Source organism: Miniopterus natalensis, chromosome 14 (assembly GCF_054644295.1).
Source record: "Miniopterus natalensis isolate mMinNat1 chromosome 14, mMinNat1.hap1, whole genome shotgun sequence".
NCBI classification, from domain to species: domain Eukaryota; kingdom Metazoa; phylum Chordata; class Mammalia; order Chiroptera; family Miniopteridae; genus Miniopterus; species Miniopterus natalensis.
This window is the reverse complement of record NC_142094.1, coordinates 58,668,501-58,694,080: the sequence shown is the minus strand read 5'-3', so window position 1 is coordinate 58,694,080 and position 25,580 is coordinate 58,668,501. Positions and strand designations below refer to the sequence as shown.

General features: G+C 56.1%; 1 protein-coding gene across 1 annotated transcript; it reads left to right on the top strand.

The window, feature by feature from the left end:
• The first annotated feature begins 2,664 nt into the window (after positions 1-2,664).
• Positions 2,665-25,355, top strand: BTBD16 (BTB domain containing 16). Its single transcript, XM_087824217.1, has 15 exons — positions 2,665-2,682; positions 4,149-4,297; positions 7,692-7,765; positions 9,286-9,429; positions 10,342-10,431; positions 11,321-11,435; positions 12,282-12,351; positions 13,740-13,870; positions 17,792-17,911; positions 18,748-18,839; positions 19,662-19,744; positions 21,348-21,425; positions 22,498-22,596; positions 24,078-24,266; positions 25,287-25,355. Exons 1-15 carry the CDS (start codon positions 2,665-2,667, stop codon positions 25,353-25,355), a joined length of 1,521 nt encoding a protein of 506 aa, XP_087680343.1.
• Positions 25,356-25,580: the final 225 nt, after the last annotated feature.

Below are 25,580 nucleotides of genomic sequence, written 5' to 3'. Positions count from 1 at the left end.
CACCGCCTCTCTGTGTGACAGGCTGGCATGGGCCGGCTGGGGCAGCCTGGTAAGGCAGTGAGCTCGTCCCTGGAGCATCCAAGAAGCCGCCCGATGTTCCACTGGAACCCCCTGTGACTGTGGCCCCAGAGATTTTCAAGGTGGTTCCAGCTGGGAGCCATGCTCTGTGAGGCTTGGTGCCTGAGCCGCCGAGGCCTTTGCTCAGATCCTATAGGGAGGGGTGGACCCAGCCAAGGCCAGCAGGGAGTGTGGCACCCTGGGCACTTCCCAAAAGTGGCCACTAGACGGCGCCCAAAGGGCCTGCTCTGGGCTGTGAGGGATCCCAGCTGGCCCATCACAGACCTAACGGTCCAGGACAGTGTGTTTCAAACCCTTTCATTAAAATCTCACAGGGGGGGCCTACGTTCTAGGGGCAGGTAGCTGGGGAAAGTTGGGGTGGAGGGGAGGGAGTGAATCTGTCCATTTGTGCAAAGACATCTGCTGAGATGTGACCGGGACCCACACAGAAACAGACACACAGGTGCAAGTGTGAGCATGTGCCTGCATACACACACACACACACACACACACTCACACACACTCAACACTCACATGCACACACACACTCGCACACACACACACACACGCACACACACTCACACACACTCGCACACACACTCACACACACGCACACACACTCACACACACTCACACTCACACACTCACACACACACACAGTGCTCATCCTTGTGCCAGAGCAGAGCACAGGGTGGGGAGGTCGGTACACCCAGTTCTCCAGGCTGAGACGTCCGTTGAGCATTCCTTGGGGCTGTGGTTAGTGGCTGGGCCCTGTGGGGACTCGGGGTGGGGGAGCTGCTGTGCAACACCCCCTAGTAACCACCTCTGCAGAGTGTGGGTGTCAGGAGAGTTGAACCCCAGATCTGAGGGGGAGGCATGTTCAGAGGTGCCTCCCAGTTCTCTCGAGTATTTGCATTTCCGGAGGACAGTCACAGGCGGAGCAGCTGCTTCCCAGTCTCACTTCATCATTCACATGCGAGGCCGCCCGGGAAGGCCCTGGAGGAAGCTGCCCTGACCCCAGGCTCCTGTTACTGTAGCTGGGATGGCAGTGAGCCCTGGGGTGGGGGCCCAGAACTTCCGATGGACAGAGGTTCCCAGGTGTAACAGATGCGGCCCCCTCCCCACCCCCTACTCCAGGGCGTGGGCTTTGCAGACCAAGTCCCTGAGGACCCTGCAGGATTCCACATTGGTCCCCAGGCCTTGTCCCCGACTTAGAGGCAGGTCTTAGTTCCTGGGGACAGCAGCTTAAAAATCACCTACCAAGAAACTAAATCAGCCCAGTTGGCATGGCTCAGTGGTTGAGCGTCAACCTATGAACCAGGAGGTCAGGGTTCGATTCCCAGTCAGGGCACATGCCCCGGTTGTGGGCTCGATCCCCAGGGGGTTGTGCAGGAGGCAGCCGATCAATGACTCATCATTGATGTTTCTCTCTCTCTCCCTCTCCCTTCCTCTCTCTGATATCAATAAATAAATTTTTTAAAAAAGAAAATAAATCAGCAGGTATTGATTTCAATAATGTAAAACTCTCCAATTTTATGTAAATATTTTAGTCAAACCACGTCTGGACACTAGAGGTAGAAATAGAAAACCCAGATGCCAGAGCTGGGAGGGATCCAAGAACCTTCTAGTCCAGGCTCCTCACTTTACAGATGAGGCCTGAGGAATAGGGGGTTGACGCTCACTGCGGCCGTTTTCCAGAATCTTCCGAGTTCCCCCAGTGCTGTAAGAAGCCTGAGCGCTGCAGGAGACAGGAATAGAGAGGCTGTGGAGGAAGTGCGTGCCCCCCAAGTGCGTGGCGCCGGGTGGTTGGTCTCTGAGATGCCACCAGTCCCGCAGCCCAGCTGTGTGGGGACCAGGCCCGGAACAGGAACTGCTCGGAACCCTCCTCGATGTTGCCGCGGTGCCCACGCAACCCGAGACCGAGGGCAGCTCCCCGGCCAGGGCGCCTTGGCCCATACGAAGAAACGGTGACCCCAGATGTCATGAGCGCTCTGGGGTCTGAGCCTCAGGAGGTGGACAGCCCACAGTGGTCCTGTGATTCGGGCGCCGATGCAATGAGAGCGCCTCTGATTGACCGGCTCCTGTAAACGCACCCGTGGCGGGCAGGGCCCTCAGGGCAGTAAGTCCGGCTGGTCGGCTCCATGGCTTGGGAAAACCTCCATCCCTGCGGCTGGTGCTGTTGGCCCTGGCAGGGCGGGGCCTCGGGGCTCCGGGCCGGAGGCAGGAGGGGGGAGCCTGGGGGCCACAGCAAGTTGCAGATCCCGTCATCAGCCTCCTGAGAGCCCTCGTCTGGCTCCAGTCCCTTGGGAAAGGGTCGAGAATCGTGGGCTGTCTCCCGTTTTGCTCTATCGGGTCCACTTCCCCAGCTCCACAGCAGAGAATTGTCAGTCTACTGATGCACTTTAAAAAATCGCACGTGCTCTTGATCTGATAAATAGCTTTACTCTTTTTACTTTTGCGGGAAAACGTAGCTCCTTTAGGCCAGTTTCCTCCATGACAACGGGGAGGGGCCCTTTGGAAGTTTTGTGAAAGTATGAACTTCACCTGTGTTGTCTTCCAGGTGCCTCCCCCCTCTGGCCCCTCTCCGCGGGATCCCCACTGTCATTCATGAAAATGTTGAATCAGGTGAGTGCCCAGCGTCCCTGAGGCAGGCGGGGAGCAGGCGCCGGTTACAGCCGTAGCTCTGAGTTTCCCCCAGGCACGGCCCTGTGCCCGGGACCTCGAGCTTCGCCAGCTGACTCTGCTGGGGGAGGGGGTCAGGGTGCCGGCGTCTGAGCCGCGGTCACCACGTGGGCCTCACGCCACATCGGGATCCAGGGTCCGCGTTTCCGACCACCCGCGGCATCCAGGCTCCGTCCTGGGGCGTGGTTCTCCCCTCCCGGGTGTAAAGGCCGAGGCCCAGGGACCCGGCTGCACATGAAGGCCGGTGGCAACGCCACTCGCAGTGGCCGGAAGGTGGAGGGAGCCGTGTCCACCTCTGAGGAACAGCTGAAGAAAACGTGGCCCATCCACATGGTGGAACAGTGTTCGGCCACGGGGAGGAGCGACGTTGCGACGCCTGCTGGGACGCGGGCAAACTTGAAAACATTCTGCCGAGTGAAGGAAGCCAGACGTAGAAGCCCACATGTCGTAGGAAGTGTCCAGGACAGCCCTGGCCGGTTGGCTCAGTGGTTAGAGCGTCGGCCCGTGGACTGAAGGGCCCCGGGTTTGATTCCGGCCCAGGGCACGTACCTGGGTTACAGGCTCGATCCCTGGCCCTGGGTAGGGCCCGTGCAGGAGGCAACAATCGATGTCTCTCTCTCCCTCTCTCCCTTCCACTCTGGGAAGCAATGGAAGAAATATCCCCAGGTGAGGATTGAAAATATAAAAAATAAAAACAGAAACTGTTCCGAACTGGGCAGTGCCGATGGCCATCCAGCATTGTAATGTCCTAACTGCTGCTGGATTTACACCAGAAAGTGGGTAAAACGGGGAATTTTCTGTTTTGTGTCTTTTCTCTCCTCGTTTGGCATCTCCCTGAATCACACGTGAGGGGAAGGACTTAAAAGACAGTTTCCTGAAGCGAAACCCTCGCCCTGCTCGTCGGTTCTTCCAAGTCACAGGAAAAGAAACCCCCTCTCCCCTGGCATTTTGCCTCGGGCACCTCCCATCCTAGACCCTAAATTCCTGAAGCCGTCTGCCCACTGAATAGATGCGCCTTGGGACTATGGCTCATGAGAAATGTCGGCCACGATGGAAAATCAACCAGCTTTTTTTTAAAAAAATAAAAAATAAATATATATATATATCTTTATTGATTTCAGAGAGCGGAAGGGAGAGAGAGAGAAACATCAATGATGAGAGTCATTGATCAGCCGCCTCCCACACGCCCCCGGCCTGGGGATCGCCCCGCAAGCCCTGCATGGGCCCTGACCGGGAACTGAACCCTGACCTCTAGGACCCTAGGTCGATGCTCAACCACTGAGCCACGCCCGGCCGGGCAACAGGCCTTTAAAATGTGTCTTGGCTTTCTTTCCGCTGTACTATTCAGAAGGTCAGGCATTTACGTGAGGCTAAAAAAATGTTTTTCCCTTTTCTTGTTTCCCAAGAAGCACAGAGCTCGGCTGGAACGCCAGACAGTTGGCTCAACCAACCGGTGGCGCTTCCCCAGGGAGCCCTTCTCTCCGGACCTGCTGGCGCTGTCCCAGATGTGCAAGGCCATGAGCATAGACCTGGATGACACCCTGAAGGACCCGGATAGGTAGGGAGGTCAGAGCCCGCGGGGGGAACACCCCGCCAGGACTTAGCCTGCGGAGCCCCTGAGCTAAGCCGGGGAGGGGTGGCCTGGGGGCCAGACACAGAAACCTGAGGACGATGGCGGTTGTGCTGGTCTTTACAACTAATTTTTAAAAAAAATATGACTTTATTGATTTCAGAGAGAGGAAGGGAGAGGGAGAGAGATAGAAACGTCAATGGTGAGAGAGTCATTGATCGGCTGCCTCCTGCACGCCCCCTGCTTGGGATCGAGCCTGCAACCGGGCCTGTGCCCTGACCGGGAATCGAACCCTGATCGCCTGGACCCTAGGTCAGTGCTCAACCGCTGAGCCACGCTGGGAGGGGCTTTTTTTTTTTTTTTTTGGTCTTTACAACTATTGAAAGCAGTCTGTTGGACAGGATTAGAATTCCTTCTGCTCCGTTTACTAGCTCTGTGACCTTTAGCCAGTGGCTTAACCTCTCTGAGCCTCAGTTTCACGTCTGTGAAGTGGTGATAACAGCATCTCCCTTGAGGAGTTATCTTGAGGATTAAATTAGACAGCACATTGAAAACGCTTAGCACTGTTTCTGGCAAATAGCAGGTGCTCAATAAATAGACCTATCGTCCTTCTGGCCTGTGCAGTAGTTTTAGTGACTGGCCCTGGTGATTTCGTCCTGGTGTGTCAGCCCTGGGCTCTGCCAGCCAGCAGCCCCACATACCACTTTGCCTCTTAGCTGCATCCCCAGATCGAAGCACCTTGCGTGCAGCAGAGCGAATCCGCCTGTCTGCTCCGTGATGCCGGGGGCTCTGCGCCCAGAGGTGCCCGGGGCAAGCTGCTCAGTCACAGACCTGGCGGTCAGCAGATCCGGGCTCAGCTCGCGCCACGAGCCTCCCACCCTCCTCCTGAGACAGGGGCCAGCCTGGCGTGTGCTTGTCCTGGCAACAGCAGAGGATGAGTGGGCAGGAGGGCCTGACCGCTTACACAAGTGCCCTTCAGACCTCCAGCCAAATCGCATCCCTCACATCCCACTGGCCAAGGCAAGTCCCATGGCCGCGCTCAAGTCAAGGTCAGGGAACCAGTGGAGCTTGGCAGGTGTCCAGCCAGCAGCCCTCCGGGTGATTTGCTGCGGGAGGTCCGTGTGTCCAGACAAAACAGGGAGAAATGTCCGTCTTTCCCCTCTCATCTCTCCACCGTGGGTCATGACCAGAGGGGACCGAGCCCCAGCCTCACAGCACACCCCCAGCGTCCCCCGTGCCCACCTCACCCGACCACTTAGTCTCGAAGGGCCAGGAGGACAGGTCGCAGACACGGCCTGTTCCGTCGCTTTCCCGTCGGTCCTAAGATGAACCCTGGAAGCTGCAGGCCTGTGTGATGAATGGTACCTGGGCACACGGCCACGACGCCCGGCAATGTCATTACTTCTGCCGTCTGGAATCTCCCCCGTGGCCGACGACGGGATGGTGATGTCTGAGAGGGCGGCTGAGCTCATGGGCATCGCCCAGAGTTTCCAAAGCCCGTGGCTCCGTTTCGAGATCACGGTCTGAACTCCTGACCTTGGCCAGCTCTTCCCGGACGGATGTGTGTGACCCGAGCCTGTGAGGGGACTGAGGCCGGCGTGGGCCCGACCCACGGCTCCTGTTGGGTAAACAGCTCGGGCTCTCGCTGCCTCCCTGGGGCTGAGTCACCTGGCGCCACCCTCTCCGCGTGGAAAGGGCAGCAGGTGTCCGACAGTGTCCCGGACGCGGGTTCCCGCTCCCAAGCCCTCCTGCGGCACCCTGGCCGTGAGGTTCCTGGGGTCACTGAGGACAGCATGGCAGCCCTGGCCAGCGTGGCTCCCAGGGTCTGAAGGGTCACGGGTTCGATTTCTGGCCAAGGACATGTACCCGGGTTGCAGGTTCGATCCCCGAGCCCGGTCAGGGCATGTGCGGGAAGCAACCAGTCGATGTGTCTCCCTCACATCGATGTTTCTCTCTCTTTCTCTACCCCCTTCCCCCTCCCTACCCCTTCTCTAAAAATCAATGGAAAAACATATATATATATATTATATACACACACACGTCCTCCAGTGAGGATTTACAACCACAAAAAAGAAAACTGAAACCAGCATGGCGGAGGCGACGCCAACCCGTGTGGTCATCAGTGACGCTTGGCTGGCTTTCCGGGCTTGACTGTCTTCACTCTGTGACTATGTGACTCAGACTTTGTCTCATTCCCTTGCTCGGTGGGCAGAACACAGTGTTTATGGAAAATCATCTTATATCTGCGAGTCATCCGACCATTGAACAGGGTTTTCTGAGCACGTACATGAACCGGGAATCTGTCTTGCAGGGGCAGAGCCCGGCGCAGAGGCTGTGTGGGTGAGACGGGGGCCCCGAGGCACATGGAAGGGGCTCGAGAGGGGGAGCCCGGGGGGCAGCGGGGAGGCCGTTAGCCCGGCCGCCCAGAGGAAGCAGCACCTGGGCTCCTCTGGGAGGAACAGAGGGAGCGGGTCGTGTGGGAAGGCCGGTGAGAGAGCTGAGCGTGCAGGGGAACAAAGCGAGGGGGCGTCGGGCTGAGACAGCGGCCAGGCTGGGGGGTCAGGCTGCTGAGAGGGGCTGGAGCGGGGTGGGGAGGGTGGAGGCCACAGGGACAGCAAGAGCTCCCGGCCGTGCGGAAGGGCACTGGGGTGGACACCGAAGGGCAAGACCAGGTTTGCACTGCAGGCCGGTGTGGGGCCTGTGGCGCGGGATGTGCCGCAGAGGAAGGGGCTGGAGGCTGGACACCTGCCTGATGGAAGGGAAATGACCGCGACTCGGGTCAGAGCAATGAGGGCAAAGGGAGGCGAGTGAATTAAAAGGTCCTGTTGTCACAACTCGGCAAGTGATCAGAGGTGCCAGCTCCCAGCCTGCGGGCCTGGGCGACGGGGCTGCTGGCAGGGGACCCTGAGAGGGCGCGGGGTTGGGTTTGGGGGGATTCTGGGTTCAGGTTTGGACACATTAGGGGAGTGTTAGCCCCTAAACTGAAGTGCTCGTGAGAGAAATTCCAAGAAATGCCCCGAACCTTCTCTTCCTCACGCTGATAGGGGTTTATTGAGCACCTACTATGCGCTAGACACTGTTTTAGACTCTCATCAAAAGAGGCGTCACTCAGGCAGCCCCGTGTAGCTTCGACTACCTCCTCGCTGAGGCCCCCCACAAACTAAAGACGGGAGTTCATGTTTGATGGAGCCATCAGGCCGAGCTCACGGTTTATCAAATCTGCAGAGAGGGGGAGAGCTGAGGACACTCTCCCCCAGGGCGGGACATGGTCGGGTGGGCGAGTGGGTGCCTGAGGGGCGCTTGCCCTGCAGTGATACAGGTAACAGCTGGAGAAAACTATCGGTATTAACTCCCGGGTTTTTCTTTCTATTTTTCCCTTGAGGTTATGCATTCCCAAAATTCAGAAATATTTCTCTGAGAACTTGAAGAACAAGGTCGTCCCAAGCGGGGATGCAGGTGAGTTTCTTGCTGCCAGGGACTCGGTCAGCGTGTTGCTGACCTCGGGCGCCTGCGGTCTCCGTGGAAGGAAACCGGGCCCGAGGCTGCGTCACCTGTCTGAACGTTTCCCTTCCTGCCCCTGAGCAGGGTAGGACATAGAACAGGGGCCCGTAAGTATTGGTCAGATGTGTGGTGAGTGAAGCCAAGCTGGGCAAGCGCATTTCCACAGCCAGGGGTCACAATAAGGATACGCGTAGGCCCGGCCAGCGTGGCTCAGCGGTTAGAGCGTCGGCCCTCGTGCCGAAGGGTCTGGAGTTTGATTCCCTGTCAAGGGCATGCACCTGGGCTGCCGGTTTGATTCCCAGGCCCGGTCTGGGCACATGCAGGAGGCAACGAATCGATGTGTGTCTCTCACATCGAAGTTTCTCTCTCTCTCTCTCTCCTCCTGACTTCCTTCCACTCTCTCTAAAAATCAATGAAAAAAATAAAATAATAATAATAATAATAAAAAAAACAGGTACCCGAGGTCATGCGGTTAAATCACAGCAAGGTCAAGAAATGTCGATAGGACTAGTAGATGTCAGGATCCTATCTGCCGCCGAGATTTGGGGTTTCGGGGGCCACCTGAGCACCGCCCCCCAGCTCTGTGCTAACAGGGGTCCACCTGCAGAGCCCTGTTACCTGCAGCTTCTGAGCCTCACCTGGCCTGGCGTCCTTGGACCCCCCGTCTGCCCCCCACAGCCTCTCCCCTCTTACTCGTTCTGATTGGCCACGGCGAGGTCCCCCCCATAGAGCCCTTTGCCGTTTGCAAAGACCTTTCTTCACACGTGACCTCATCTCACACCGTGCGCTGCCTCTCTGGTGGCCCCTGTGCCCTCGAGGGAAGTGGGGCCCCTGAGAGGCCTGCTGCCCGGCGATGGCCTTTTACTGTCCTGCACTGGCTACTGCCTTTCAGGTGAGTAATAATTAGGCACCGAGAGCCCTGTAGTTTTCGAAAGGGACTGGGCACTGCTCGCCCTGGGACATGAGGCAGTTTCTGGAGATGTTTTCGGTTGTCACACCGCGGGCACCCGGTGGGTAGAGTCCGGGGTTACAGCTGAGCATCCTGCAGTGCCCAGGACAGCCCACCACAGAGAGTGAGATGAGGCTGAGAAGCGCTGTCATGGGGATGGCAAGGTGAGGCCCCCAAAGGGCCCACCCGGCGTCCCTGCCCCACGAAGCCGTTTCCAGTTCCCCAGCTGGAGGGCAGCCGTGAACCTCCGGCGTCCTTCAGCTGCGGGTCAGTCGCTCCCCTTCACGCTTGTGGCTTCGTCCCTTCCCGGTGGGCCTGCCTGTCGTATCCCCCGGGGGCCAGTGAGCTCCCTGAGGCCCCGACTGTCCGCTATCTGTGCACCTTCGCTCCTGAGGGGCCTAGCAAGGCCACCTGCCTGCTCGGCTACTGGGTGGCCATGGTCGACTGGAAGAGCGAGTGGGTGGAGCAGACACCTCCCCGGTGGGCCGGCGGTGAATCGTTTGCCCGCGTTGTGTTCTCTCCTCAGTCGTGATCCTCGAATGCCTGGGCTTCACGTGGGAGCTGCACCTGCCCCAGCTCTTTCAGTCCGAGACCTTGACCAGGCTGTACGTCATGGCCCTGGACAGACACACCACGTGCCCCAAGAAGGAACTGGAGAAGCTCCTGCCAGGTACTTTCTCACTGGCACCAGCGCAGAGTCCCAGACGCCACCTGGTCTGAGAGATCCCGGCGTGGTGTTGGGGTGTCTGTTTTAGGACCGTGGTCACTCTGGCAGTAAGAGCGAGGCCCAGGGGCAATCTCACCAGATGGGGATTTAACCTCAATCTGTTGTCACTCAAATTTTAGAATGACCTGAGGGGAGGGGGCGGCTGGCAGTGAATTGCACTGTCCTTTCCCCTCCTGGGAGCTTCTGGTGACGGGTCCTCTGTCTGGAGACCTGTGGGGTGAAGTTTCAGGAGCCCCTGGGTGGACTCGGCAGCCCCACACCTGTCCTCCAGCCGCTCTCGGCCTAAGGAGAGATACGGGGAGGAGGGGGAGAGAAAAGGGGGAGGGGCTAGTAGTACATATTTAAAATGCAGCTCGAGCATTTATTTCCCGGTGGTGCTCCCTGGGGAAGCTGGCCGAGGAGCACACAGGGCTCTGCACTGTGTTTGCAGCTTCTTGTGAGTCTTCAGCTATTTCCAAATAAGTAATCACTTCAAAAATGCACCCACGAGTGCGGCTGGTGTGTCTCAGCGGCTGAGCGTCCACCTATGATCCAGGAGATCACGGTTTGATTCCCGGTTGGGGCCCATGCAAGGTTGTGGGCTCGATCCCCAGCAGGGGGCGTGCAGGAGGCAGCCGATCGGTGACTCTCATCATTGATGTTTCTCTCTCTCCCTCTCCCTTCCTCTCTCTGAAATCAATAAAGATAAAGTTTCTTTAAAAAATGCACCCACGAAACAAACAAGCAAACAAAAAATGAACAAACTACAGTGCAGTGCAGGCCAAGGTGAAGGCCGTGCCAAGGGCGGTGGGTGGACCCGAGACAGTATCTCGAGCGGTTCACAGCCGAGCATCTTCATTCCGCTTCCTTTTCCAGAGCCTTCACTGGGGAAAACGAAAGAAGCACCTCCCATAAAGAGGATGACCATTTGCCTGAAGGTCAACGACCCCCTAGTCACCAAACTCGGTAATGTACCCCCGTCTCCATTTCCCGAGGTGCCGTTGAAAAAACTGCCCACTCGGGCTTCAAAACCTAACAAACAAACAAACAACAAACGAGCCAGGAGTCAGCACCGGTGCCTCCTCAGGGCCTCCTCCTTGCAGCCCAGCAGTGGGGCAGGGGGAGGAAGGTGGGGCAGCCGGGGGGGAGGAGAGGAGGGAGGATCGGGCTCCTCAGCAGCCGCAGGGGAAATGTAAGTGCCCTTCAGGTGCACACGCCGCTCGCAGGCCCACCCCTGACCCTCCAAGGCCCGTCTCCGCCGGCTTCCAGCAGCAGAGGCCTCCCTCAGGCCTCCCCTTGGCTCAGCCCTCCCCATCCCACCCCCAGCACTAGAAACAGACTTCTGTTCATGTGACGTGTCCTGTACAGTCAAGGTCAGGAGACCATCCCTTAGGCCCTGGCCCTGCTCCCCAGTCAGGAGCTCGGCTCCTAAACTCCCTGATTATCCCGGCTCCTCCCGGGAGTCCGTCGTCACCTGTCTGAGGCCCCAAACTGCAGGGAAGACCTGCTGTAAGCTACCTGTCACCCCAGAGAAGAGCCACACCCACTCGCACACAGCGCTCTGCACGTTTGGGCATCGCCTCCCCCCACGGGCCACGGACCGCCGGGGCCCAGGCTCTGCGGACTCCGAGCATTTTTCAGCAGAGGCTGTTTTCTTCAGCTTCATCTTCAGTCTCTGCTGGGAGGCTGGGACCCGCGGTTCCCTGCCCAGGTCCCCGCAGCTGCATCTTCTCTGAAAGCAGCTCTGGCCGCCCAGCGGGTGGACGCGGGAGCGGCCGGCAGAGAGGGCGCCGTGGGTGGGCGGCGGGGGTGCAGAGCCCCACGCTGACGGCTCTCTTGGGCGCTGCCTCCCCAGCCTTCGCCAAGGCCCTGAAGAACCTCTACACCAGCCAGGTGGACATGAGCTTGGACGAGGTGCTGGGGGTGCTGGCCTCGGCCCACGCTCTCCAGTTCAGCAGCCTGTTTCAGAAGTAAGGGGGCGTGGAGAGGGGCGGCAGGGGGCCTCAGGACCCAGCTCATGGCCCATTCCTCTTCCCTGGGCTACGGCACCCAGAGTTTCTCTTCCCAGGAACATACTCATTCTTAAAAATATGTTTTTATTGATTTTAGAGAGAGGGAGGGGCAGGGAGAGAGAGAAACATCGACCGGCTGCCCCTGCTGGGGATCGAGCCCACAATCCGCCTGAGCCCTGACCGGGAATCGAACCGGTGACCTTTTGGTGCATGGCTGATGCCAACCACTGAGCCACACTGGCTGGGCCACACTCGTTTTAATTAACGGCGTTGTCTCACGGGAATGACATGCACCTGGGAGGGATTTCTCGGGTGTGCAAATCGACCCTCAGGAGCACTCGGCCACGCTTGTCAGTTTCACCCGTGTTCCTCTTTGGCTAAAAAAAGTCTCTCCATTTAGTCACAGGCACAAAAACTGGTCATTTGAAGACAAGCTGACTTTCCGCATCACTGTCAGGCTCGTTTTTCCACTCATTTCCGACAGAGCCTTGTGTTTTCTTGTCAATAACAATATTATTTTTGCAAGTGTTACATGTGCTCATTCGGGAAGAGAAAAATTCAAAGATCAGAGTCCAAATTGCCCCTCAGTCCAACTGCCTATTTGGGACACACCCTTTCTCCTGGGCTTTCAGATCCCACTGGCCCACCCAGGGGTCTTCTGGCCAAATGTCCATACCCCTCAAACGAGGCCCCTTCCTCGGGGAGGGCCCTGCCGCCGTCCTGGAGCCGAGTGAGACCCTCCGGGGCTGCCTAGGGTCTGAAGGCAGCCCAAGGGCTTCGGGAACAGCAGTTCTGTCTCTGCAGGTGCGTGGTCATGATGGTGAAGGGACTCGCGCCCAGGAATGTCACTAACTTCTACCTGGCCGGCTGCAAGGTGAGAGCAACCTGGGCAGGGCATGCAGCACCCAGGGGACCTGCAGAAGCACCCGATTCTGGGTCTTGCACAGGGCCCCACTCCAAAACATATCCACCCTAAGGCAGCGATTCAAGGGTGCCAATATTTTATTTTGCCAAGTGAACAATTTTTAAAAAAATATATCTTTATTGATTCAGAGAGAGGATGGGAGGGGGAGAGAGAGAGAGAGAAACATCAGCGATGAGAGAGTCATTGATCGGCTGCCTCCTGCACGCCCCCTGCTGGGGATCGAGCCTGCAACCCGGGCCTGTGCCCTGACCGGGAAACGAACCGCAACCTCCTGGATCCCAGGTCGATGCTCAACCGCTAAACCATCCCCAGCTGGGCAAAAAACCATTTTATTTTTAAAAGGATATTTTAACACCTAAAAGATAGAAAAACTTTGATCTTGGTGGGCGGGAGGGGGGACAGCCCAGCCTTTCTCCCCAAAACTTCAAACAGCCTTCCAGGATATTCTTGCTGGTGCGGAGTGAAATTTGTCCCACCTGGGCCCCGTCAGCATCAGCAAGAAAGGGAGTTATCCTTAACTCTCCAGAAAACGGAGGCCCAAGGAGGGAGCACCCTGGACAAAGTGTCTCGGTGGCCGTGCTGGGTTCGAGCCCCAGGCGGTCCGACTCCAGCCTCCCCCCACGAGGCCACTCTCACTGAAACAGGCACATTTGACAGTGACATTCAGTTCAGGCACAGTCAGCATGTCACAAGCTGTTACCATAGCACCTAAGGATGCTTTAAACGCCTGTTTTGTCAAAGATAAGGTGCTGTCCTCACTCCATCGGTCATTAGAAGTCCCTCGGGGGGTGGCATCTCTGCATTTCTGTCAGCACCGTGGCCCTGAGGAAGTGCAAGGTGCACTAAGAGCCTGCCAGGGTCCCTGGTCCCCAAGACCTTAGCCACGGTCCCTGCACTTTCCCTTTAGGGCATGTGCTCACGACTGGCCCTAGAACTCCACACTGGGGGGACCCCGCGGGACCTCGGTCACCAGTCACTGACTTAGTCCGGAGATTTCAGCGTGTAAGCCCTGTGGTGGGACCCCTGGGGTTTGCACCCGGCTCTGGGGTGTGACCCCAGGCAAGAGTGGGAATCTTGGAGCCTTGGTTTCTCCGTCGGTAAAATAGGGATCACAATGAACTGACCTCACGGGGCTGTAGATTTACATCGACCCCGTGCAGTGCCTGAGCTCGGCAAACACTCAGAAAACGTTACCCCCCGCAGTTTATCTGTTTTGAAGACAAGGTCTGAGCTGGTCTGGGCACAACCCCGTGACTGCACGCGTTCGCCTCGGCGCGGCCCAGCAGAGGGCGCCGGGGGTCAGCGCTTCCTGCACCCACTGGCTTTTCTGGCCTCAGTACAGGGAAGAGCCGCTCACCTCCGCCTGCGAGAAGTGGCTGGAAATGAACTTGGTCCCCGAGATGGGGAAGCAGATCCACCTCCGGAAAATCCCAAAGGAGCTGCTCCACAAAGTGCTGAAGTCCCCCAGGTCAGAACCGGCTGCAGGGCGTGCGAGTGTGTGTGGGGAGCAGGGCCGGGCGGGGGAGGGAGGGGCTCCAGCCGGCAGCACCCCCACCCCTACTGGACACACTGTGTGCAGCCCCTGCTCCATCCCAAGCCTCTCGCCTCCTGCACAGCCAGGGGGCTGAGGCCTGGGGGCTGCGCAGGGCAGGGGCGGGGGTCAGGACCTGCCACGTGCCCACTGTCTCATTACCCACCTGGTAATTAATTAATTGCCTACGTAATTAAAAAAAAAATCCCGCCAACATTAATATACATTCATTGTGGAAAATTTGGAAGACAGGGAAAAACAGAAAAAGGAAACTAAACGCTCTGGCCCTAAATCAGTTTCTATCCCCAGCCCTGACTCCCCTGGGCCCAGACGGTCACCCTTGTGATAAGGCTAAAACCCAGCTCGGTGCCCAATGCTTAGCCTTTTAGGCGATTTCCAGTGGTTTGCAATATACGTAGCACCTGGGCAACATTCAATTAAAGTCCTGGAAGTGGAATTCCTCAGCTGAAAGGAATTTCTATTTCTTTTTATTGGTATTAAAAAATATATATTTTATTTGAAAATAATTTCAAACAAGTAAAAATTACAGGACTAGTACAAAGAACACCTGTGTGCCTGTCACCTGTTAACCTCTCCCTGTTCACACACACACACGTTTTTCCCTGAGCCCTTTGAGGGCCGGTAGCTTCCACCGTGTTCCCTTACCCTCGATGCCCGTGTTCATTTCCTAATAAAAAGAATGTTTTAAAATAGAGTCACAAAGCAGTTATCAACTCCGGGAAATTTAACAGTGGCGTAATCGATGCCTTAACATCGCGACCAGTACTGTCCTTTACGGCATGGTCCTCTGGCAGCTGCCGTTGGGCCCACACGTTGCCTTTCTGGCCGCGCCTCATTGGGTCTGTTTAAAAGGGTCTTGATACCACTGCCAGGCGCCAAGACTGTGTTCCCTTTGGGTGGGTTTCACAGGTGAGAGCTAAGTTCTACTAAAAATGTTCGTGGTGCACGAGAAAATAAATGTCTGCTTCTGCGGCGCTGGCCGGTGTGGCTCGGTTGGTAGGAGCATCGTCCTGCACACCGAAGGGCCTTGGGCTCAATTCCTGGTCAAGGGCACGTACCTGGGGGCAGGTTCGATCCCTGGCCCCAGTCGAGGTGCGTGCGGGAGGCAACCGATTGATGTCTCCCTCTCACATGGACGCTTCTCTCTCTCCCTTCCTCTCTCTAAAGATCAGGTTTAAAATATCTTTTAAAAAATGTTTACATACGTGGTGGAAAGCATCCTAGTTTCAGGATTAGACCTGGGAAGACTTACTGCCCTGTTGGTTCATGTTTACTTAGCGTATGGAGAAGTGAGGTGGGTAGAGCAGCTTTTGGTGTTGAAGGAAACCCTGGTATCTAAGGAGACGCTGGGAGCTGGGGTCCCAGGAGCAGCTGCAGGGCACCCGAGGGCTCCCCGGGGCCATTCTGCCTGCCCCCCTGCTTTCCCCACAGTGCCCTCGCCCGCCCTCCAGGGGAGCTGGCGAGGGGAAGATAAACAGGGCACCCTTGGACTTCTCATAACTGCCCCGCCCTCGGAAAGACTGAGCTGTGCCCCCCCCCCCCCCCCCCGCGGCAGCATTTAAGGGAGAAAGGGGAGAAGAGTCTGACCACAGCCAGAATGTCAGCAATGGCACAGGGACTAGAAAACACATGCTGGGCAGGAAAAAACATCAAGACATTGTGTGTCCAGTGTCTAGACTCACACGTGTGGGGAAACATGACCGATGTCGAAACTGGGTCCTGCTCCGCAGCCCTCCCCAGGCACTGTCTGCCCAGACTGCCCAGGGCACTCCTGGTACCAGGAGGGAGGAGCCCGCGTGGATCGGGCACAACACGGGCCCGCGGGCCTGGAGTGACCGGGCCAGCAGCTCCCTGACTCACGTCTTCCAAAGTAAACTCTCCTCGCCCAGTTGATATCCAAGGCCACCTGCTTCAAAGTTGGGGGGAAGGAGGGCGCAGAGGGCGCAGGAAGGGGGCTCGGGCCACACCCAGTGCCCAGTGAGAGAGTCAGGAATTTACCTCGGCTTGGGCTCCACGGACTGCACGTGATTAACAACAAACTCTTGGGTGTGTGCTGTGCACTGTCCCTTCAGTCCCCAGAACCCCTCGCCGTGGGTGAAATTATTGTCCACAGATAACAGGGACTATAAAGGACGGCCGGGCTCCAGACAAGGCTCCAAGGTCCAGGCTCCCCCCGGTCACTGTACCATTGCCTCGTCTGTTACAGAGGCCGGGCTTTCCAGCCCCCAGCTCAGCCAGGCCTGGGGGTCCCGGGAAGTCCAGCGGCCCCAGGTTGGCTGTGCGGAAATCCCACCCCTGCCCCAGGTCAGGACGGAGCGGCCCTCGGCCCGGGTCCCTGGCTGTGGTCCCGGCGTCTGGGGTCTCTGGGAGTTCTGGCCTGATTTAGGCCATCAGAGCTCCTGGGTGGGTGGAAGCGTGTTTGGGTGTCCTCCGCATGGTCGCTGCCTGCAGGAGCTCAGGCCTTAGGGCGCCGACATTCAGCATAAAGGCAGAGGGCAGGGGCTTGGTTTCAACAATGACCCTTCCTAATAAAAACAAAACCAGGATCCTGCCGCCCGGCCGGCTCGGTGGTTGGGCGTCGACCCATGAACCAGGAGGTCTCGGGTTCGATTCCCAGTCAGGGGGCGAGCAGGAGGCAGCCCAAGGACAATGTTTCTCTCTCATCACCGTTGTTATTTCTCCCTCTCCCTTCCTCTTTCTTAAAAAAGTCAATAAAAACATTTAAAAAAAAATAAAACCAGGGTCCTGATTCACAGAGCTCTCAATCCCCCCCCCCCCCCCCCCCGGGCTGCTGCGAGTCCCTTCCATAGCGGCTCAAAGAAACTCTGGGCTTGGGGGTTTCAAATGTGGATTCTGCTCGAGTCCCCTCGCTTGCCGGTCGGGTGGCGGTGGGGCCCTGGCACAGCTCTCCGTGGGGACATCACGCCGAGCGGCTCTATGACGTCTCCCCTCCTGCCTCACCGCTATTGCCCAGACGGTGACACATTGGTCCTGTCTGGCCAGGGTCGAAGCCCATGCATCTGTAGGTGGCCTAAAAACAAACAAGAGGAGAGAGACAGTTCCACGGTGTCCAGAAATAGCGTGAGAGGTGGGCGGGTGATGTTTCCATTGCCTTTTGGACTCGCAAGTTAGCTTGGGTTCCACCCACATGACCTCTTTAGTGGTGGGTGAGACGGTTGCAATATGTTTTTTTCTTTTTATTTATTGATTTTGGGGAGAGAGAGAGAAGCATCGATTTGTTGCTCCGTGTATTTATGCAACGTTGGTTGATTCTTGCATGTGCCCTGACCGGGGCATCCGACCCACAACCTCCCGACCTCGGTGTGTGCGGATGACTCTCCAACCAACCGCGGGCAAGGCTGTGATATATATATATATATATATTTTTTTTTTTTCTTAAGTAGTTTTTATTGATTTTTAGAGAGAGTAGAAGGAAGAGGGAGAGAGATAGAAACATCAATGAGAAAGAAACATCGCGTAGCAGCTGCGTCCTGCACGCCCCCTGCCAGGAACGGAGCCCACACCCCAGGCATGTGCCCTGACCCGGAATTGAACCTCGATTGCCTGGATCATAGGTTGATGCTCAACAGCTGAGCCGCACCAGCCCGGCTGTTACTCGTTTCCTGACGAGGCCTCAGGCTGCTGCAGGCCAGGTGTGGGCCCTGGAGCCAGGACGGCCCTGCCGCCCGCTGAGCACGGTCCCACTTCGCCTGAGGCCACCTGCAGACTCCGGAGGTGCCGCCTCACCCCTGAGCTCACTTATAACCTTTCATTTTCTTGCAAACTGTGGGTCTTGGCCGTTCCTAAAATGTCCTCTCCATCTCTTACTTTGGCCAGGTTGTTCACTTTTAGCGAGTTTCACCTTCTGAAAACACTCATTTTGTGGGTCTACCTGCAACTGAACCTGAGAATCCAGACGATTCCGACCTACGAGACCGTGCTGACGTTTTTTAGCAGGTAATTTAACTTGTGCTGATTGATGACGTACACACACGGGGGTTTTTTGCTCATAATATCGGGGGAAGCATCCGTGATATCATCTTTCATAGCGTCATTCTGAGTGCGTAGAACGCAGCTCTCTCTAGGGGGCCTGAGATCATGGGGCCCCTTGGGCCCCCTGGATTCCTTGAGAAAGTGAATGACCCATAGGTGTTGGAACATTGAGATAACCTTGTGCTTCCGAGAACTTGTTCTGGGCCCCATAAAAGACGCGATGCGCAAGGTACTCCTTCTGTTCGGGAGAATTCATACTACGCTGACCCAAAACGCCCCACTCACAGCGGGCCCACACCGGGCCGAGCCATTCCCGTCGGCATTTCACTAGGCAGCATATAAAATTCAGAACGTTCTGGACAAGTGAAAAAGCGTTTGAATGTTCAAGGTTTTCATAGACTTAATCAGTTTCTTACACTCTCTAAATGTATCCGTTCTACTCTCTAAATGTATCCGTTCTACTCCCTAAATGTATCTGTTCTACGGGTTGTATGTCTCAGCATTTAAGCGAAAAGTAACAGTTACAGCATCATACTGAGCTCGGCTGGACTGTGCTGCTAAGTGCAGTGATCCTGATGAACATCCCTCTGTAACCTCATTTAATCGGCGTGATGCTCGGGGCCGGTCTTACTAGTCCCGTTCTCCACCACTCCCTGCCCCGTAGGCTCCCCCGCCCGGGGGAGCGGGGCACCGTCCACGCCCGGATGGTGAAGCCACTGGTCCCTTTGATGTGGCTTTCGCTCGCCCGAGCGAGAGGAGTTTTCTGAAGGCCTTTTGTTCCTCTCTGTGCCTCTGCCAAGCTTCTCCAAGAAGTGTTGCTTCCTGGACCAAGATGCAGAGCAGAGCTTGATGCCTCTGTTCCTCGGCCTGCGTCTGCACGGCATCACCAAAGGTAAGCCCGGCCCGGCCCAGCCCACGTGAGCGTGTCCGTGGACGGCTGCTAGGAACCTGCCCCACCAGGTGTTTCCTAAGGTGCCGGCTGAGATCTGCCACTGCCACCTCCGAGTTGTGCGAGACTTTGGGAAAGTCACTGCCTGGGCTCAGTTTATTTGTCTGTGAAATGGTTGTAAGCAGAGTTTCCAAGAAATCTGACGATGGATAGAAGGGGCTGATCCACGGTGAAGGCACCCAGCTGCCAAAGGCCACGTGGCTGCCATCTCCCCTGGGCCCCACCTCCTGGAGCAGCAGCCCCTTTAGGTGCCCGATTCAGGGTTTGGGAGAAAACTCTGGGGCTGTGCTCCAGACTTGAGCTCCCCCAACCTCAGGCTCCAGGCCCAGGGGAAGGCAGCTAGGACTTGGACCCAGGAGGGAAATACTGGGGAGTGTGTTTGAGGCAGCCCAGCAGGCCACCCAGTGAGATCTTTGTGTCTGAAAGGACGTTTGAGAACTTTTCAAAGCCATTTCCAGTTATCTGGATAAAATGCGCAGCTCTAAACCCAGGGCCAGGTGATGGAGCCCAGGCAGTTTAGTCCATGTTGCTCCTGGACACTCAGAAGACACTGACTGTGGGATCTCAACCCTCCCTTGTTGCGGGGGGGCTGAGGGGAGAGCTCTGTAGGGTCCCATTTGGGTTCTGCACCCCTCTTATTCCTGGCCCTTGGAGAGGACCTCCGATCCCCGGCTCCTGACTATCTCCTTTCCTCTCTGTAAGCGAGACTTTGGCGATTCCCTTGTGAGAAAATCTATTAAAATGCTCCCTCTGTGCTTCTTCCAGGCCAGGATCTGGACGTGTTGAGGCACATTAACTTCCTCCCCGAGGCCTGGCTGGTCCGGGTCACCGCCAACCACTACTACTCGGTGAGTCGCCAGCAGCCAGAGAACAGTGATCGAAAGTCACTGCCTTTCCAACTTGGCTTTTTCTGGAGCTGTGTCCTGCATCTGAGATCTCTGGGCCTTTGAGGTCGGGATACCTGGGTCCTGCGCCAGGGGAAGTGGGGAGAGCCAAGCCCGGAAGGGGCGGAGGGAGGAGCTTGGAGCCCAGGTGCTTAGGGCATCTCTCCTGTTGACCTAAAGAGTCCGATGGGGTGGAGGAGCACTGGCCACACCTGACAGACACCAACGTCACTGCACTTGTTACTGAACGTTCTCAGAATGCGGAGAAATTGAAAGAAAGGAAATACATAGCAGATATATATCCTTGGACCCACTGACCTCCTGGTTCCTGGGTGACGCTCAACCACTGAGCCACGCCGCCCGGGCCAAACACCATTTTTAATGGCTGCAAACTCTTCCACCAGGAGGATATTCTACAGCCAATGCTGCTTTGCCAATTCCTTTACCGCAGAAAATTTGTAGCGTTTCTAATTATTAGTTAACTGTTGTACATTACTCTCCCTGGAGTTATTTTCTCATCGGAGGTCCTCAAGGGTGGAAAATATGGGCCCCCAAAGGAATGTGCATCTTTGTTTTTGTTTCATATTAACAAGTTTGAGACCAAATTACCCCTCCACATACACAGTAATAAATGAATGCACCTCCCTTTGTGCATGTCCAGCAACATAGGGCACGTGCGTTTCAGACCCTGTTTGTTCATTGAGAAGCAAACAATGGCATCTCATTTTTTAATATGCGTTTCCTTTCTTGCTGGTGAATGTGAATATCTTTCCACGTGGTGTTTCCCCCCTTGTGAATGGTCGATGTGAAAGGTTGTACTTCCTGTGTGTCCCCAGTCTTGCATTCTTAGGATGAAGTGGGGCAGTGTTTGAGTTCTGAAGACATATGAGTCACTAGTTAAAATTCAATTCAGCTCAACAAATACCTATTGTAATGTGCAAACCACAGAGCTCAGGGCCTCTGCCCAGTAGGCCAGGGCTCCGTGGAGCCGTGCTTCTCGGAGACATAGTTCGGAACTGAGCTCTGCCCGGCCGGTGTGGCTCAGTGGTTGAACCTCGAGGTCACCAGTTCAATCCCCAGTCAGGGCACATGCCCGGGTTGCAGGCTTGATCCCCAGTAGGGAACATGCAGGTGGCAGCTGATCGATGTTTTACCCTCAGGTTGGTGTTTCTCTCTCTCCCTCTCCCTTCCTCTCTCTAAAATCAATAAAAACATTAAAAAAAAACCCCACATATGGGTAATTTTAAAAAAGGAGCTGAGCTCTAACAGAGCTATTGATGGATTGATTTTAGAGAGAAGGGGGAGAGAAACATCTACTTGTTGTTCCACTTGTTTATGCACCATTGGTAGGTCCTTGTACGTGCCTGACCGGGATTGAATCCCTGCTCTTGTCTGTGTTTTCTGAAAGCAGCCAGCCGGCACCTGGGTTTTCAGCGAACCCTGAGGACTGGCTGGATGGCTGCACGTAGGATCTGAGACAGGGCTCTCGGGCGCAGTGGGGCTGCGAGGAAGGAGCTGACGCGACTATGACGTCAGGGACCAGGCTGCCTGAGCCGTTTCCTTTCAGATGGAGAATGGGGGCGACATGGCCCATGTGAAGGACTTCACCTCCCAGGCGGTGAGATTCGGGCTGCTCTTCCACCAGGTACCACCGCTGGGCCCGCGCTGGGGGAGAACCACCCCTCTGTGCTTGGTTAGGGACCTTTGTGGGGTCGCTTCTTTCCTCTGGGAGGAAGGCAAGGGCAGAAGAGGGAGCTGTAGGTGTCTCCTCTGCATACTCACAGGCCCTGGGGAAATAAAATTGTCACGACGGGCCTGGGACAGGCCATTCCGGAGCCTGATGTGCGTGTCCGAGGTTTCCCCCCGAGGGTGACCCACTTTTGCGGTTTTCAGGGATGCAGGAGTTTCCCTGGGATGCAAGACTTTTCATTCTCAAACCAGGAAAGGCCTGGGCAGACTGGCGTGTGGGGGTCGTCTTTGTCCCTCACACATAGATGCCGCTGCTCCATGAGGGAAACCACTCCGAGCCGGGTCTACGGCTTCAAGGGTGAGCCTGTTCTGAGCAGTTATTTTGATGGACCCAAAGTAACAGTGGGTCGGGAGCTCGGCTGCAAGGCGTCTGGGTGCTCGGTCACCAGAGGAGCGACAGGCCTAGAGGCTGCATCCGGGGTCCCTCTGATGGGCCCAATTCACCGAGAAGCGGCTCCTCCCCTCCAGCTCCTCTGAAGCCACCCCGGGGGTGAGCTGAAGAGAACCCACACGTCACGGACTCACTCGGGGCCCTGAATCTATCGTCAGGGACTCTGCTCTGGGTCAGGCCTGGGTGGGTGGGGTTCGCCCCCTTGCGTTCAGAGACCTGCCCACCTGGCTGGACTGCAGACCACTGGGGCCAGGACGCTTGGCAATACCATGGGTCCCTTAGGCCCCTCATTGAAGCAAAATGCTTGTTTCAAAGGTCTGCAGACCCTCGGTCATCTAAGATCAGGCCCAAGTCACCCTTCTCCCCACTACGAAGGTCGAAGTGCTATCCTGTAGGGTTTGCGAAGTCAGCACAATTTGCCTTTTCCTATGTTTCCGACACTAAAATTGCTCTTTTGTTTTAAATCAGTTGTCAGATTAGTCACTTTGGTTGTAGCTGGACTTTGTTGCTCTGTCCGCTTGCCTTTGAATGCAGACGCCTTTTTCCCTGTCGCTTTGTCGTCTCTTTCCCAATTTAGGAATATACAACTTATTCAGAAACAATTGCTATATATGGATTCTTCTTTGAGATAAAGGGAATCAAGAACGGTGCTACCTCCTACAGCTTTTACATGCAGGTAAGGGGCACAGAGCGCAGGGAAGGCGAGCCTCTGAGGCGGCCTTTGAGGGTCAGAGTCGATCCATACCCAATAATAACAACTGATTAATTGTTATTGAATAAATAACGTGGAGTGTGTTGGGAGCCTGGTGCTAACCACACTCGTAGATGTGATGTCCTTTGAGTTTTGCAACAGTTTCAGGAGGTTGGTTGCTACTGTTGCAGTTTAACAGGTCTCAAGGCTGAGTGCCTTTGTGGTCACCTGGCCTCTGTCTGGCAAAGCCGGGGTTATATTCTAGGCTCTGACTCCACACATTTGGGGCTAATTCACCTTCAGTTCCTACAGGATGGGTGGTGGTTGCCGATGGAGGCGACGGGAAGTGCCCGCAGGCGAGAGGGAGTGGCCTTGTTTAGAGCAGCAGAGCCGGAGGGAGGACAGGGAGGGAGGACAGGACACCAGAGACTAGGAGGGGGGAAGGCTTCCCCTGGAGGCTCCTGCTGGGCTTTCGGGGCAGGCGGGAGGGTGCTGCGCTCCGGAGCTGAGAGCCCAACGCCTGGTGTGACCTCGTCAAGCCCGTGAACTCCCCTCCTCGTGTTCAGGACCATGCTCACTGGGCTCTCGGGAGTATTCTTGTGTTAATTTGCGCAAAGGGCTTAGAACACGGCCTGACCCATAGAGCACCCTACAGTGACAGTGACAGCTATGAGGAGGCCACTGTGTTCCACTTAGGGTCTGCTTCTTAAGTCCCTAAGGCCGCAGGCTCCTCAAGAAACCGCATCTTATCAATCTTTTTACCGTCCCCACCAATCACAGCACCTGGGTCCGAGGGTAGGCGTGTTCGTATCCTGAATGGATAAATGAATAAATGCTGAGTGAAGAGGCCTGAATTTTAGTCCGGGCTTCGCCGCTCCCTCATTGTGTCCCCTTCAGCAAGTCACGTCTGTTCCTTGGATCAGTCCTTGGTCTTCAGGGACTCGGGCATTTCCCTACATAAGGGATGTGACTGGATGGAAGAGATGAGTTATGTATCGACACCAGTCTAAATGCTCAGATGAATACTATGTTGGTCCTTTTAAAATATGTTTTTATTGATTTTAGAGAAGAAGGGAGAGGGAGAGATAGAAACATCAATGATGAGAGTCATCGATTGGCTGCCTCCTGCAGGCCCCCGACTGGGGATCGAGCCCGAAACCCGGGCCTGTGCCCTCACCGGGAATCAAACCCGTGACCTCCTGGTTCCTGGGTCAATGCTCAATCACTGAGCCCCACTGGCCAGGTTACGTTGGTTTTTAAATTCTGGCAAAACGCTATGAAGACCTTCCAATTCAATGAGCTTGACCTAATGACCGGCCAAGCCCAGTCCGCCGGCCGGTGGTTTGCGCGTGGTCAGGGCTCAAATCGCCGCCGACTCGGCAGCTGCGGCGCTCAGGAAGCGGGATCCTGGGACACGCTGGGTCTCCCCGTGTGAGCTCCACTTCAGGGGGTCACCCTCTCTGCAGAGACTGAGGCCCAGAGACGTGGGGTTCCCCTCCTCCGTCTGCGAGCACGGCCTCGTGAGCCTGAGGGCCGAGCGCCTGGTCAAGTACAGGATCAGCGCCCAGACGCTGGTGGACGGCAGCTGGGAGGAGTTCGGGACGAAGCCGACCATGCAGAAGTTTCGGTTCATCAGGCCATCCTGCAAAAGCCAGGCGAGTGGCTCTCTTTCCTCTTCTCCTTTATTTATTTTTTGCTCTTTCTTTCCTGCACCCCTTTTGGGGGGTCACTGGCTTCCCATCTCCTGGGATAAGCTCGCTCAGTTTCTTAGGGGTTGTCACAGCTCCAGACAACGCTAAAGAGAACCCTCCCGGCCCAGAAAGCTGGGGGTGTGGGAAAATGTAGCTGAGATCACACTGTACACGCCTGATCACTTTGTACATGTCAAAGGGTCTTTCCGGGGGGAGGAGAGGGGAGGTGGGGTGTGTTTGCGCCACCTTCTTCGCTCTTGGCTGGACCTCACCTGTCATGGCTGCTGAGCTCCCCGGCCCAGCCCACCTGCCTCCACGGGCCAGCCCAGCGCCCAGGCGGATTCGGTACCTGGCCTGGCTCCTGAGGGCTGCACCCCAGAAGTGCCCCAAGACTTTGTCTGTGGTCCTTGGAGGAGCTCTGGATGAATCCTGGGAGGCCAGGGCCTCCTGCGCTGCCCTATGGGGAGCGGGACTTGGCCTTCACCCAGAGAGTAATTCTCGGTCCTGGCTGCTCATCAGAATCACCTGGCCCTTTGCAGAGCCTCCCCCCCCCCGCCCCCGGCCTGTGTGCCGTCCAGGTGAGACCAGGTACTTTGTGGTGGGGCCCAGGGATCAGTACCTTTTAAAGCTTCCCAAGTTATTCTCTGTGATGTTAGAAATCAGAATGGCAGTTTCTTTTGCGGAGGCGGGGACAGGGACGGCCGGGACACTGGGATTTCTGGAAGGGACTCTGAGAGCCCTGAAATGCTCTTGGTCATGAGCACGTGGTAGTCACACAGGAGCACTTCCCTGCGAAGATTCGTCAAGCGGTCCCCTTAAGATCTGTGCACTTTACTGTATCTAAGTTACACGTAAATGTTTTAAGTGTATTTTAAAGACCTCATCTATGTGATTAGAATTTGCGGTGAGAGCTGAGAACGAACGGCCTTGTCTCCCTCATGTTCACTATAAAAGCCCAACTGGCTTTGCTGTTTCGTCTTTCAGGTCTTGCAAATCCAAACTGTGGGCAACCCCATCTATGTAAGTTTTCTCTTCACCTTCCCAGCATCTTGACAATTTCCAGAAGAATCTATGGAATCTTTCTCTTCCACCACTCTGCATGAAAGAAAATAAAATGACACCCAATGTTAAGCTGACTCTCCCCGTGAGCAATGGCCTCAGTAGAACTTTTGCCTGTTTTCGTGGATTTGGGGCTAAGCAACTGGGTGGCTTATAAGCAACAGAAATGTGTTATTTACGGTTCTGGAGTCTGGAAGCCCAAGATCAAGGCCCCGGCTG

What these genes read in the sequence shown, in the direction of transcription:
- BTBD16 (XM_087824217.1), top strand. An exon ending in CGTCCCAAGCGGGGATGCAG is followed by an intron (nt 7,766 to 9,285) that starts GTGAGTTTCTTG and finishes TTCTCTCCTCAG; the next exon opens with TCGTGATCCTCGAATGCCTG. An exon ending in ACTGGAGAAGCTCCTGCCAG is followed by an intron (nt 9,430 to 10,341) that starts GTACTTTCTCAC and finishes TTCCTTTTCCAG; the next exon opens with AGCCTTCACTGGGGAAAACG.